Source organism: Rhea pennata, chromosome 3 (genome assembly GCF_028389875.1).
Source record: "Rhea pennata isolate bPtePen1 chromosome 3, bPtePen1.pri, whole genome shotgun sequence".
In the NCBI taxonomy this organism is placed as follows: Eukaryota; Metazoa; Chordata; class Aves; order Rheiformes; family Rheidae; genus Rhea; species Rhea pennata.
Window position 1 is genome coordinate 25,874,169 of NC_084665.1, and position 15,118 is coordinate 25,889,286.

General features: G+C 43.6%; 1 protein-coding gene across 7 annotated transcripts in view; it reads right to left on the reverse strand.

Annotated features, from left to right (window-relative positions):
• Window positions 1–7,333: 7,333 nt before the first annotated feature.
• RPS6KC1 (ribosomal protein S6 kinase C1) overlaps window positions 7,334–15,118 on the reverse strand; it is an 84,477-nt gene continuing 76,692 nt past the window's right edge. For 4 of the 7 annotated variants that reach the window (XM_062571834.1, XM_062571830.1, XM_062571835.1 and 1 more), the window contains 3 exons: window positions 12,161–12,243; window positions 11,257–11,352; window positions 7,334–8,235 (listed from right to left, as the gene is read on the reverse strand). In XM_062571834.1, coding sequence (XP_062427818.1) covers window positions 8,125–8,235; window positions 11,257–11,352; window positions 12,161–12,243 — 290 coding nt within the window. In that variant the 3' untranslated portion in view covers window positions 7,334–8,124. Of the gene's footprint in view, window positions 8,236–8,490; window positions 10,132–11,256; window positions 12,089–12,160; window positions 12,244–15,118 lie in introns of those variants that run through there. The other 3 variants (XM_062571833.1, XM_062571831.1, XM_062571832.1) reach the window with 3 other exon arrangements.

Below are 15,118 nucleotides of genomic sequence, written 5' to 3' on the forward strand. Positions count from 1 at the left end.
AATCACTGAAAAAAATCCAAGCAGCTTGCATTCAGAGAGAGTATGAGATAATTTATTTTGAAATAACTTAGGAGCTGTCCAGTTTTCAAAGCTTCTGATGAGGTTTAATATCTGTTGTGGTCAGTGAGGAAAGCTGTACTGTACTCATAAGACTGTATGGTTACGCTGGTTTAGTTAAATCGGTGCAAAAAAGTACCTGTGTGTTCTGAAGCCAACGGAAGCCTAATGTCTCCGGCATATTGATTTCTGCAGCCTAGTCATAAAGAAATGACTTTAAACCAAGCTAAGTGTCCCTACAGAAGCACGCAGAATTATTCATATGAACAAGTGTGAATCTTCATTGTAACTAGCCTCCTATAAAAATGGCTGATAACATTAACTTTCCCTGTACTTAATAGGAAACTAATTAAAATAAAACCCTCAAAGATGAGCAACACTGGTTCAGCTCCATCTGTATTTATAGCTTTAAGATAGACAGCTCATCATTCAGCAGCATCTTCAAGCACACATCCCCTCGTGCTCACTCATGGAAGAAAGTCCATCTCGTTCATTGACAACAGACTGACCAGTGTCTCTAAAAACTGTTTTGACATTTTATTTCTAAGATTTTGTCTGACTAAACGATACTCTCACATTTCTGCAGTGTGTCTTTTGCTTAGAAAGCTAGCCACACACCAGAAGTACTCTGAACAGACCACAGAGATAGTACGGTGCAAACAGGCTCTGCAGAAAGCCCCGTCTCCGTTTTCTTCCCGTTAGCGTTGCTAGAACAGGCTTCTACCGCGCTCTCCCTATTTAAGTGACACAGGTCAATTCAAAATTTCCAAAACGGAAGCAAATCTTTAATTTTAGATACTATATTTCCAAAGATGATGCCAACAATGTGACAAGACCGTATGTCAGTTTTAAGGCAGATATTATTGTGAAACGGCAGGGAGGTCAAAAGCCACCCCACGGCGGCCACGGACAGGAGGCGACCGGTCGCACGGGTTCCACATCCCCGGGCCAGAAAAGCCGACCCAAAACACGGCGCCTCACGTGCCCTTGCGCACGTGCGGGAAGCGGAGGCGCGCAGCACCTGAAGGGGCTGCACGGAGGCTGCGCTGCTTCGCGGACAGGAGCTGGGTTCTGCCAGGAGATCTGTCGGCTGTGCTGTAAAGCAGGAGAGCCGGGCACGCAGAGTTTTTCTATCTAAATAACAACAAATGATACCTTTTTAGGCAAAAAAAAAAAAAAAAGGAAAAAAACATAATAAAAAATACACCATCAGGTTCCTGGTGAGTGAGAGGCTACCAACAACTCTTCTTAATGGGGCTTGCTGACATTGATGCAGCCAGAGCCACGCGTGACACCTGCTAGGGCCAGGGCCAGCTCCCACGCATATATTTCGAGGAAGCAGGAGATTCCCCCGGCCCAGAAGCTGTCTTCATTGCAAAAGCCTAATATATCAGAAGACAGAGGAAAGCTCGGCTTTTAGGATGCATTTTTTATTATTCAGCCTTCAGTGCAAATGTCACCTTTCTAAAGCAAGCTGTTATCATGTGCTTCCCATGCCAAACACATGGCCTCCAAGGAGAGGGGTTTTATCTCTACATTTCTAGTGATTTGTATTTCTCTTTCAAGGAGCTCCATGCCTTAAGGCACCTGAAACACTGCTGGCACAGGAAGGTGAGGTTACCCAAGAAGCTGCCGAACGGGGCACAAAGCCGGCAAAAATCAGCACTCGCCCTGCCCAGTAATTCAAGCCCGGTGGTACGCTGCACGACCGGCACTGCGTCCTCAGCGGAGCCGCGCGCGGGGCCGCGCGAAGCCCGCAGCCCCGGGGCCGGGGCGCTCCCGACCGGCTCTGCGCGTCCCCGCCGCTCGGCCGAGCAGCCTGCCCCGCGTGTTCTGCGGGGACGACGGCCGGTCCGGGCGCCGGCGGTGGGCGGCACAACACGGAGGCACGGCAAAGGCTGGGGGGAGGGGGAGGAGACCCACACCCAGGTGTGTTTAAAGCGGGAAAACAAATAAACCCTCCATTCCTCTTCCCATGAAATTGCCTTCTCGGCGTAGCTGCAGGTAAACTCCAGCAACGCCACTGGGAGATCTCCCAGCGACGTTAACGGGACCGGGACCTCGCACCACGCGCTTACTCCACCCTGTCAAGCCGCTGACCTTCGCACTCCGCTCAGCAGCTCGGAGACGCGAGGCCCTGCCGCGGCCCTCCGCCACAGGGCCTTGCCTCGCCGGGGGCTCTACCGCATCGCGGGCGGGAGCAGAGCGGGGCCGGTCTCAGGGCACCTCTCCGAGGTCAAAGCAGGGGAGAGGCTGTAAGGGAAGGAGCCCAGGGAAGCAGAGCAAAGGGGATGGAGGTGGGAAAGAATAAAGAAATGGAGAAAAGATAGACGCTGCTTGGCTCGTGGTCCAGGCTGCAGAGGCAGCTCTTATCCAGGCCCGGTTCGTGAGGGAGCTGGCAGACGCCAGAGCACCGCGCAGAGGCAAGAGCGCGAGCGGAGCAGGGCTAGCCAGCAGCACGCTCTAAATCACGGTGCGGCACTGTCCCTTCCCGGGCGAAGCTTCTTCCCGGTTGTCCCACCACTGCGCAGGGTGCCGTGAAACTCTCGTTACTCCCCTGCTGCTGGGGTAAGCAACATCCTAACCCTTTGGCGACTCCTGCGCTTTCCTTTTGTGGGAGCAATCCTCTCCGTTCGCACCGTTACGTGGGGACAACAGCTGCGTGTGATGATCCGCTCCTGGGTACCAGCGTCTGGGGACATTTCAGAGACAAAAGCATGGAAAAGACAAGGAAATTTGCAACCGCAGTTGAAAAACATAGCACAAGACGTGGATGAAGGCAGCTGAACAGGACAATCTAGAAAATACTGCACAGGTAAATGACTTGGCCCAGGGAAGGGGATGTGAGAAATCGGTAGAGAGGGGACAGAGGAGTCCAGTGGAGGAAGAGAAACAGGCCAGCAGGTTTCCTCAGAGGGAAGAGAGGGACCCTGCCCGCCACGTAAGCCACAGGAGACGTACAGGGTTTCTTCGCTGTTCTAGCTGCACTCGGGGCTGAGCAGTGGAGGGATGCTGCGGTGGGGCTCGGCTGTGTCGCGTGTGCCACCGGCCCTCGCGCCGCAGGAGCGAAGACCCACGGGGCACCTCGCTCGCTTTCAGCAGCGTGGGAAGAGCTGTCGGGCAGCGCAGCCAGCAGAACGGCTCGCTACGGCGCTGCCTCTTGTTAGGCCACTTTAAATCTCTTTCTGATCGTGACTTTGGTCTTTGATCCCGCATGGCTCCTGAGGTGAGGTCATGCTGAGGCAAAACTGCCTGGTCTGCAAGGCAGATCTAGGTGAGGAAAGCTTTGCCAGGGAGGACCACTGACCAGCACAACATCTGCTCTTTCCCTGGCTGCCCCGTCTTCCTCCAGCTGCACCGCTTGCCAGTTGGCCTGTCTAGTTTATCGCCCCCAGAAGGCCTTTTCCCAGACTTGCCAAACTTAGGATCTCAGCAGCAAACGATCAGGGCTGCCTCCTCAAGAGGAGGCTAATTCCCACTGCCCCACACTTGTGCACGTGCAACAGCCTTGCTGCCCGTTGCAGCAGCCTCCGGCAGAGGAGCTCTAATCCCCTCTGACAGCTCCCTGGGCCAACGAGATGGCGGCAGAGCTGCCTCTGGAGAAGGAGCACCTCAGGTCTGCCAGCAGGCAGCAAAGTCGTGTCGGGGCAGCGCATTCAGCCATCACCTGCTCCTCAGGTTGCAGGCACCCTCTCCGCTTCTCTCTCCACTACTCCTGTCCTGGGAGCCTCTCTCACCTCCTCACACATGGACCTGCACCCCTGCTGCTTCCAGCATTCCTGGTGTTGTTGGGCCACGTCCTTGCTCCCTCATCTCATCTCCCACTCCCACAAACGCACACGCTCACATTCACACAGGCTAGCACCGCCACACACAAGATGTAGCCCAGCCTCATAACCTTGCTGAGGTGCCTGCCCTCCTCCAGCACCTCAGTACAATGCTCACAGTCTAGCCCAGAAGATAAGAATGTATAGAAAGTCCTTACGCACATGTGGCGGCCAGATCCCTAGGCTTGGTGTGGCACCCGCTGCACCCTGACACGCCTGTGACAAAATACATGTGCTGAATGAGGACCGTAGATTTATATCACGCCATGTATCACTGCAGAGTAATGGAGAGAAATCCAGCTCACCATGCCAAAGGCTGCCGGGTTTCAGGGCTAGAGATCTTTCCAGCAGCATCTCCAATAAGCTCCAGAGGATGCTGCAGGCAGTGAGGATGGAAACTCCTTAGGTCTCAATCTGTCAAGGCAAGGGAAGTGACAGCATTTAACAACCCACTGCACCTTAGCAAGACAAAGAAATCCTGTTCATTTAACTTAGATCTGCCAAAAAGCTGTGGGCCTTGATCTGAAAAGCTACATGCTGCTCACAAAAGATAGGGAGAGCTGAGGGCCAGTTGTGAGAGGTATTCTTCATCGGCAGATCCTGCTGCCTGCAAGCGGACTTTGGGGTGCTTGGCCACGGACTGAATGCCGCTCTCCAGTTGCTCACCAACACAACCAGCGCCCCAGCGTAAAGGCTGCCACCCACAGCGTGGGGCAGAGCCAAAGCCCGGGAACAGCAGAATCCAGTGCACAATATAGTCCATGCAGAAAGCACAAATGCGAAGAAATCAACAAATAAATTTTTCCATTTTATTGCTTAAATCACTATCATAAATCTCACCAGAGAGGAAGTTTCTGTTTCTCCAGCTTCCTACTCAGTGTCCTTGAGAAAACAAATGACACCACACTCAAAAAGCCCGTAGCGGTTTACTTCGCACTTCCCTATACATTGTTATGCTGACTACTTCATTTAGAAAAGGCTGACCTCCCCAGCCTTCTTCATCCCAGTGCCCTTCGCTGCAGGGACGCACCAAGGAACAGGTTTAGAAATGGAGAAAAGAGCCACGTAGATGTTCCAGAGCAGATAACCCTGCCAACTCAGCATCCCAGAGGTGTAGAGAGAGTCAGCATGACAATAACTGCTGTCTGAGAGGTGATTTTCAGAGGAGATATAGGAGCTGTGCTATAAGCGCAGAAGCTGTGATACAGCCATTAAAAGAGAACAAAATTGTGCCCCCTTATATTTCATTAGATGCAATTTCTTACATAGCTCTGGGTAGCGGCTCTAACTTCCCTCACTGCAGTTCTGCTCAATGCAAACCTTCACATACTTGGTCCATGAGTTTTTCGTAGTAGGAGACAAAAACATTGTGCATTGGTTCAACAGGGTACAATGAATTACCACCGTGAAATGCCTTAAATATGTTAGCTGCTTTAGGTAAACACCCACAGGAGAAGAATAAGAAAATCTATAGACTTATTTTACTCTGTTTTACTTCACATACTCTCAATAATTCCTCTGAACAAAATGGCACTGATTTGTTTCTGTGTCAGCCATTAGGTGTAACAGATGGGAGGTGGAATGGACTTTACATTACTTAACAATGTAGGATCGTAAGATATAACTGACTGCAGTGACTGGATCAGCTTGTAGAAGAAAAAACAGGGCATCCTAGAAGGCACCGAAGAGAAATCCAGAATATTTTCCAAGTCATGAAAGTCAAAAAGCACTGATTGGGTAGAAAGCGTCGTCTTCAAGAACTAAATGTAAAGTTCGGGAAAGTCTGAATTAGGCTTGACTGGTTTTATTAAATACATGTAAATATCAATACAGCATAATGCATGTTAAAGGAAATAACGGCTAGAAGTGGGGGGGTTGTGTGATCAGCTGCTTTAGCAACAACATTTTTTGATTCAGGTTATGAAAAATAAAGAGTAGCATCTCAAAGGCTCATTTAGGGCATGTGGTATTGCCAGGTGCCCTATTACTTCTAATCTCTGTGATACAGATTTTCTTACTACTTACATTGCACTTGAAATATTTCTATGTCCTTAACTAAATCAAATGCTTTCCACTGAGAATGACTGGTCACTTGGTTTCCACTAGAACAGTATTTTCTTTCCATTTTAACAGATGACAGCTACTTTCACACTGTCTTCACTTGCAACCAGCATGTGGGCACAATGTGAACAAGACCATTCAACGGTAACGTGGAAAACTTTAAACTTTTTTTACAGCTATTGCCAAGCAAATGCAATGGGATAGGTCAACATGGGCAACAACATTTATCTGGTAGCATTAGCAACTGGAGAACCCCAGGGACGAAGTCAGGTGGCAGAGAGAAGGGAGGTTTCCCTTGAGCAATGAGCTCTCTCCAAAGTCACAGCCAGGGCACTGCTGGAAGGAAGCTCTGTATCAGCTTGGTCTCATCATTAGAGATTTCCTACCAGCTCGGCACAGGACGTTGTTCCTGTGGCTCACCTGAGGGAGTTCCTGTTATGAAGCCAGAGGGTGGTAGGTTGAAACACAATTTCTGAGAGTGATGTAATCTTGGACAGCACTCCGTAGGCAATGATACTAGTGACCTGGTTACAACCTGCAGTGTTGTTACAGCCCCTCTGCTGGCCTGGTGATCACAAGAAAGGGAAGAAAGAAAAAAAAAAAAAGAGGGGAGTGGAATAATTTAAAAAGGAAAAAAAAAGTTTCCAGATTTCCTTTGTTTAAGTGAAGTATTTTCCTTTTCCACTTTATTTGAATACACCGACCCAGTGTCTAACAGATGGAGACTGTGCAGATGCACTTTGGGGAGTGCCCATAAAATACACTGCTAAATACAAGTAGGGGGAGGGATACTTTTTTGGGGGGTTGTAAATTTAATAATCATTACTGTCACCTCACTTTCCCAAAGGAATTTGCCCTTTGTTCTCCGGATAAAGCTGGGGAGAAGAAAAAAAGAGTTAGCAAGAGACAAAGGAATGTTTAGAAAAGAACATATATCCATAATCTGTACAAGAATCACAGCGTAGTTTTTGTGCACATCAGGAACTCATACAAGCATGGCTGGTTAGCAGCAACCGCTGTGTACAGCAGAAGTATTCTGCATGTCTTATATTCCTCTCCCATTCTTTAGGCCTTACTAACAAACAGGTCAGCTAATTGGCTCACTCCCAAGTCTTACCCACTAGGGTTTGCTCAGAGCTATCACTTAATCATTTGGCATGAGCAAATCCCAGGCTTCTTCCTGCTTCTAGTGTAGCAGAGAGGGTGAAGACTTTCTTTTATTTATTAAGACTACTAACAAACAAACATAAGAATTCAAAAGGTTCCTCAAGCAGAACAGTATGAGCAGTAAGGTTGTTTTCACAAAGAAGTGGTTATAAAAAGGACACTTAGAGAAAGTAAAGTTCATTGAGTAATAAAGCAGTGGTTGCAATAATGAGAGAATAATTTTTTCTTTCTTAATTCATACATTTATTTCGCATAGTGTTTCCTTGGTCCTTATTAGGTTGCTGAAACAGTATTTATCTAGCTGAGGAAAAGATTTCCCTTTTTGTAGTGACTTTGACACATAACTTATCCAACATAACAGAATCAAGAGTTCTAAAGAGACATTGCCAGCCAACAAAGTACAACAGTTGACAGGACTGTTTGCTTTTTATATGTTCTTGCCACAGTTTGAAATGATATGCCATTTTCAAGAAGCATTCCACAGTATTATGCAACAGCTTTCTTAATTTTTAATGGATATATTATTTTTTGTGTGTCAAGTTTCGCATAAAGCATTTTAGTATTTTATTCAGCATATACCATTAATAAATTATTTGTTCCTTCCTCCTGCCCCTCCACAGCTGCACTTAGCATATTGACACTATAAAAGATACTTTCAACTAGCACAGTCTATAGACATTTCCATCATCAGACAAAGCACCAGGAGTGTGTTCTTATTTCTACTTAGTTGACAAGCTGGCAGTGCTAAACATGCTATCCAGCATTTCATCACAAACCATCCTTTGGTGAAAAGGTTTTACACACATACAGCAGCCAGCTGAAGTAAAAATAAACTAGCACCCTGTATAATCTGTGATTCCTGTTAAGAGTGTTCACTTTTGGCATGATTACTCCAGCGTCCTTTAGTCATCATGTCCAAGTGATTCAGGACATCTTAGGGAAGCAAGTCAGGGTGCTTCTGTGCCAGAGAAAGTTGTTCGCTTGACCTGAGTTTGTTCAGAGGGCGCACATCTCATCTCAGCAGATCTGCCCATTCTATAAGGGCAAAAAATGGATGAGATTTGATGTCTTCAACACCAGCAACGCCAGCACCAAGACGCTCCGCAGGATTAAACTGCAAAAGCTTGATATAAAAAGAAAAAAATATATGATTCAGTGAGTAAGAACAAAAACAACTGCTTAAAAGTTCCAGAAAGGTCTAAGGTAAGGGACATCCTACTGTTTTCCAGCTCTATGAGTTACTTTCAAGAGTGTGAAGCATACCTGAAATTCCTAAAATCCAACAAATGGAAGACTCTCCTTTCCTTGACTCTCAGCGTTATGGTCTTCAGATATGACTGATCACAGCATGCAATACCCTGAAGCACTGCACGCTGGGACTTCATTTTAAGTGTAACCTCATTTTAAAAAGAGAAGGGCAGCCACAACCTGCATCTGCAGAACTCTGGACATTGTATTTGCTTCATGTTAACCTTTGCTCACACTGCTGTGTTAAGGTTACATCAGGGACAATGGTCTGCAACTTTCCATTTCATAAGTTTCATGATTCCTCTGAGCTGCTCTTAAAATACCACGATATGATAGCCAGTTCTCTATTTCCTAAAAAAGTTTTTAAAGAGTTCCACAAAGAGATTCAAGCTGAAAAATCAAAATACCAGTGAAAAAAACATTGTAATGGCTTAATGGAAATTTCATAAAATTCAGCATCGCATTTGCTTCTTGGTTGTACATCACACGCTGAATTCATATGAAAAGGCCATCACAATATTTATATCTGTTTAAAGATACTAATCCACATAAAAGGGAATGCAAAGGCAACACTCCAAAGAGACTAATAAAGACACATGAAAATATTTTGCACTTTTAGAGAACTGTTTATACTCTATTCAATTACACCCACTACAAAGACCTGATTTCTTTTTTGTTTTTTCTGCAACAGCTAATAGGGTAACTTCTCCCAGTTGTCACAAGAAACAATGTGTATTCATACCTTAATGTACTCAACATCTAAATAAGTATACATCCATAAACATATGAATTTACACATTTCAAGATGGCTTTGGCACCTGCAATCATAATATCACACAGTAACGGTAGCTCAGTGATAGTGAAAAGTACTGCTCTGAGTTTCCTCAAGCTAGCATGAACAGATGCAGCCACTGTCTCTCTCCCTTCTCCTGAAATATAACAAGTGCCAGCACAGGGAAAGTAAGCAGAGACATTTGTTTTCTGAAGTTCTTCCTTCCAGGAGAACTTCAATCTTAGAAAGTAGATGCAATACATATCTATTTAAAGATCATGCTGCACGCTTTGTTCCTGGTAAAGCCTAGAAGTACCCGAAAACAAACTTGGGTGCAAAATACCAACGCAACATAAAATAGCAACTTTGTATTTCTCATGCACTTTGGAAAAATAAAGAAATCTTATTTTAGTCTAAGTTAGCTAAATGAAGGATGTGTATACAATGAAGCCACCTGCACTGGAAGCCAAGCTGTCTGACAGTTTTCTGTGTAGTAGAACACTGATCCCCGAGAGTTACTCTGTGATGCTTTGACCTGTTTACCCTTGGCGGGGGGGGGAAGGAAAGTCGCAATGACAAATTGCTAACCGTGCCAAGAGCGCTTTCTTCCTTTTCCTGACAAGCTTCCTCAACGGTGAATGGCAGCTTCCTTGGATAGTCCCACAACAAAAATGTGATTTACTAGCTCATAGAGCTGAACCTCCACCTGATAAGTCACCAGTCTATATCAGAAAGCTTAACCTAATGGGCACTGATGTAACTGTTCTCTGAACAGATGTAGCTTTGAAATATATCCTTTAAACTGCAAGTGACAAAAGGACCATTCTGGCATATTTTAAAATTGGCAACACACTAATCTGCAACGGAGGACAATCCTGCACTGGCAGGGAGAAGTGGACTAGAAGACTTCATCTGTCTTCAGCTTCAGAAGTAGATGGAAGGAATTCTCTTCACCAAATGGGGCCTGGCTCTGCCTTATCCATTCGAGTCATGTAGCACCTGTGGGCAAGAGCAACTATTTGCTACCATCTAATAATACGAATGCAGATTATACAAAAATGGGACTTTAATCCTTAGTCACTTTCTTCCCTGCCCTTGCCACACAGATGCATGCATCCACTTTCAATGAATTTCAGGCATCTTATCAAAATAGACAGTCCAAATGTCTATCCCTTTTCATTTCTTGTTTAACAGTAATGACACAGAAGTCAATCTGTCATTGGATCTTTTGATTTGCTGAATTTTCAAAATCCCTTTGCTCAGTTTTCTTCAGTAACTATTTTTTCACTTTTCTCTGTTCAAATCTAGATCTAAGTGACATCATTATTTATGTATCCACTCACCAGACACTCTTAATTCAAACAACACAGTTTGCACATATCACTTTTTCTACTCAAGTGGAATAGGTCAGACCTAGACTCCACTTCCTCAGTTAGTTCAAAATTAACCATAGGAAAGAACATTGAACATTACTTGAAAATCAAGATGCTGTGTACGTACAAGTTTATTCTCTCAGTCATGACTACCTAAAACAAGAGTAAACTAAAAATAGTCATCAATGCTCTTTGCTCTTCCCCTTAAAATTGAAAATACAAGGCTTATCAGTCTGGAAGATTGTCCAGACTGATAAGCCCCCATCCTTTCTTCCAACCTACAAGTTGAAAAGTTTGAAATCAGAAAGTTTCCTTGAGGACAGCAACAGATTTGAATCACAGCAAAGTCAATTTCCAAGAAGCACATTACAGGTTTCAGAGCACCTATTGCTGTCTTGCTCAATTGGCTTCAATATTTTTGAGCTGAATTCATTTCATCACAAATATGCCCATGATCATTTAGGGGAGAATTCCTAAAATGGCCATACAGCACTAGCAGGTGTTTCCAAAGCACTCAGCATTAACCAAATTTGCTCCCTTTTGAAGAAATCATAAAACACTCCAGTTTTCTACAGACATCTGGCAGTAGAAGTTAGTTGGGCAAAATTCTTTAACATTGACAAGACACCCATTCACACTCCTATTAGTAGTTTTCTGTCATTATGTTTACATCATCAGAACAGCTCAGCTGGGTAAGTATTTGTTCAGATTGCATACTTATCTATACAAAATAAATTTTCCATCAAATTACCTGTTGAATCAGTGATCTGGCCTCCTTTGATACATGATCTGGTATACTCAAAGAAGTGTGTGTATTTATTCCTGATGGATGGCACTCAAACAGAGTCTGAAACAAAAATTGAAGCAGCTAGTCACTCACAGAACGTACAGCTGGATCACAGCATACGTGCAAATTAACATACACAGCTATAATTTCAGTATTTCTTAGTATGAGCTATTGATTCTGGAAGGAATGTCTACAGGTAATGAAGTACCCCTGGGAATATGTTTTTAGAATATTTATGTCTTAATCTTCTTGTTCTATTGCTCAAACTTTAGAAGACTTGAATTAGGTGAACTTCCCTTTCTTAGAGCAAAACTGCCAGCTAATCATCAGACTGATTGGGCCAAGCACTCCTTGTCTTGCAATACAGAAAATGGCATTCCTGACAGGTGGTGACATCTCTCCTTCTATCTACCTGTTTCCATATGCGCTAATTATTTATCATCACATCAGCCTGACACCTCTAATACAGGCAATCCACCAAGAGAGTCTGTTCAAGCTTGAATTAATGTGTCACTGTAACATACGGCTTCCTCGTTGTCCCAGGGAACAGATTTTCTATTAGGACAAAAAGTTTTAAAATACAGAGAACGAATGTTGTAAGACTTTAATTTCACTGCAATTAAGAGGCCAGCATAGCTTTTTGGTTATTTTGCAGCCCTGAGTTTCATAAGGCTTTATTAAGTTGTCCTGCTGAAGCTTGAGCATGTTTGATTTCTTTGTTCCCATGTGGACAAGCACATCTAAGACACCCACGTCTGCAAAGTACATCTGAAAAAGACAAGCAAGGAAAGCACAACTGGGCACACGACTTCAGAGAAACTACTGGCCAACATTTCAGTTTTACTAAATAACTTGCCCCCAGCCCTACCTTCCCAGTGAGGAGTTCAAAAAGAATGGCACCCAGGCTCCACCAGTCACAGGCTTCCGTCTCTTCCAGGATAGTTCCAACCTCTAAATACAAGACATGGCAATTAATATTGAAAAGGTCAGTCACACCTTCAAAATTAACATATGTTTACAAGGTGACAGTTTAATGCTGACTGAACATATACTAAATACCACAGAGATTTCATTATGCCTGCAAGTTAGCTAGCCTTTTAGCCACCTACAGACTGCAATGTTCAAACACAACAACCCCACATATTTCACACATAATTTGATTTTTCCTTGCACACATGCGCTTTTTCAAGACTTGCAGGCATTAGAGTTGGGATCTGGCTAGACTGGACTTAAACTGGACAGTGACAGATGGTTAAGCAAAATATGTTTAGAGAATTTACTCTGGTCAGAAGAGTTGGACTGATCAGACTGGCCTGAGGCATCTATATAATCAGCACAAGGGAGTCTACAATAAGTCAGTACATAGGCATGCCTTAATTTTGTCCTGAAAGGCAGAAGTCATCTCAGGGCTAACCCTTGCTCTCTGCTGGGATCACCATGGAAGGCTTTTCACAGCACCCTCTAGTAGACAGAGCTGCCATATCTACTTCACATAGCCTACCCACAACTAGTGACTGTAGTTTGATACAGATCAGCCCAGATTCACCTCAGTTACCTAGGTGAAAAAGTTGTTTCCCCTACCATCCAGCGAACAGCCAGCACTATCTTCCTGCTCTCCATTCACAAGAGACAGCACAGAGGAGCAGTGGGACCCACAGAAGCCCCACCCATACACACAATCAACAGCAGGACGCGTGCAACAAACTTGCCCTTCACCAAGTCACGCTTCACACTACAAAATTAAATGCAAATACACCATGAGCCATAAAACAGGGAGTAAACCAGACTGCAATGAAGAGGAAATTTTTATTTTGACAGTCAAAAATGCAGCAGCTGCACTAAAATAGTTTTGGTGGCAAAAGCCACACCAGATTCCCAACAGAGGACAGCAGTTAGCATACAGTCACATAGTCGTTGCTCTGAAATACACTGTGGCAGGTTAGAAAACTCTTGCTCATCTCTTTATGGAGCTTAGCATGAACATGGCCATGGACAGCTATAGGTGCATCAATCTCTGCTGTCAGGGAAAGGAAGGTGGTAGCCTCAGATCTCCCACTGAGATGCATGCACACAATGAGCACAGGGGAATGGTGAGGTAGCTGTAACGCAAGCTGGAAGATGCTCAGCACCTTTTAGGACTAGGTTGAGATGCAAGAGTGTAGACGGACGGTTCAGACATTGGTTCTTCAGTTAAGGCATTACTCACATTGAAAAGTTTATTACAATTAATGGCATTTGAATGCCCAATACATCATTATAAGGTATCTCACATTAGAAGGATTTATTCCACTCCCTACAGATTAGTATTTCTACCATAATCAAGAAAGTTTTACAAAGATATAATGGCAGCCACACAACGAACTGTATCACTATAATTGCATACATTTTTAAAATGTTTTAAGACCCCAGACAGACATCTAGACCAAGCTAAAATTATGTCAAGTCCAGATAATGTGTGCAAAAACAAAATCTGCTCCTCTATATAAAATGAATCTTACTTCCTTTAAGAAAGAGTGTCCTTCTACATAACTGTCCTCTAAAAAAAACCCCAAAACCTCAGACCTTTCCACATGACATAGCTGATTAAAGGCATCTCTCAGTGAAATCTGTTGCATGGAAATGCCCCTTTCAGTCTAGAACTACTGAATGTGATTTCCTAGTGCTATATGTTCCAGTTGTATACATTCAAAAAAAGAGATAATATGAATGGAAGTAAAATCTAAACACAAATATTTGATGTTTCTTTATAGGAGAGGCATTCTAGCTCTTCTTTCCTGTGTGACTTTAATCCTGTGGATATTTTGGATTAAGATCGCTTTCTCTCAAATAACTGAAGATTTCTATTTATTAAATTAATTTCACACTTATTTCAGAATAAAGGCAGTCAAGTCAAGAGTTAATTAGCATTGACTACTCCATTCTTAATTCATACGTTACCAGTTAATCTGAATCAATTTCTCTATGTTGACAAGTCTTAATTTTTAGAATAATATCATAAACTTAGATAATCTATTCCTCCCCAAAGACACTGAAAGAACATCCAAACTAACTTTCAGTGGGTATGGGCCTTTTTACTTACAGCATAATATAAGCAAATTCTAGAAGGTGAAAAGCTTTGTCATTTTGAGCACAGAAAAAAAGACGTACTATGAAAAATTCATTTCTGAGCTTTAGTGTTATTTTCTTTTGTGTTGGCAGTCACAGATGCTGATCCAATTCTTTGAAGAATCAAACCTACATTGCCTTCTTTCACAGAAATACAAACTGTTCATTACAGGAAGTCGATGTCACCTCACTCACTTCACTGATGAAGAAAATGAACATAGAATAAGAGTCAAAAAGCAAACTAGACTTTACCTCTTCACAAGACAAGCTCATATTTTTAACCATAAGAGCATTCTCAATTTATGACAAGTCAAAAACCATGTCATTGCAGGTCTCTTACATGAAGAGCAATGAACTCTTCCATTACTTTTGTCTATCATCGAAACAAGATAAATGGGATAAAATGAGAACAGTCAAGTAATGCGGAGTTCTCACACTGAGGAGCTCTGGCTGGGGTTTCATGCACATGAGCAGAGCCTGTGTGACAAGTCATCTAAACCAACATGGAACAGGAAATGGAAAATTCAGCCATGAGAAGCATCTGAATGTTCTTTTATACAAAACTAAATGTTATCTCTAGTTTTCTCCCATTACCCCATGTCTCTTTTCCTACTGCTTTCCCTAGGTCCCCAAATTATCTCATTTGGGATTAAAATAAATGTTCTCCTTAAAAAAAAAACACATTGTGAATATTACAAATAAACATGTGTTGTTTACATTC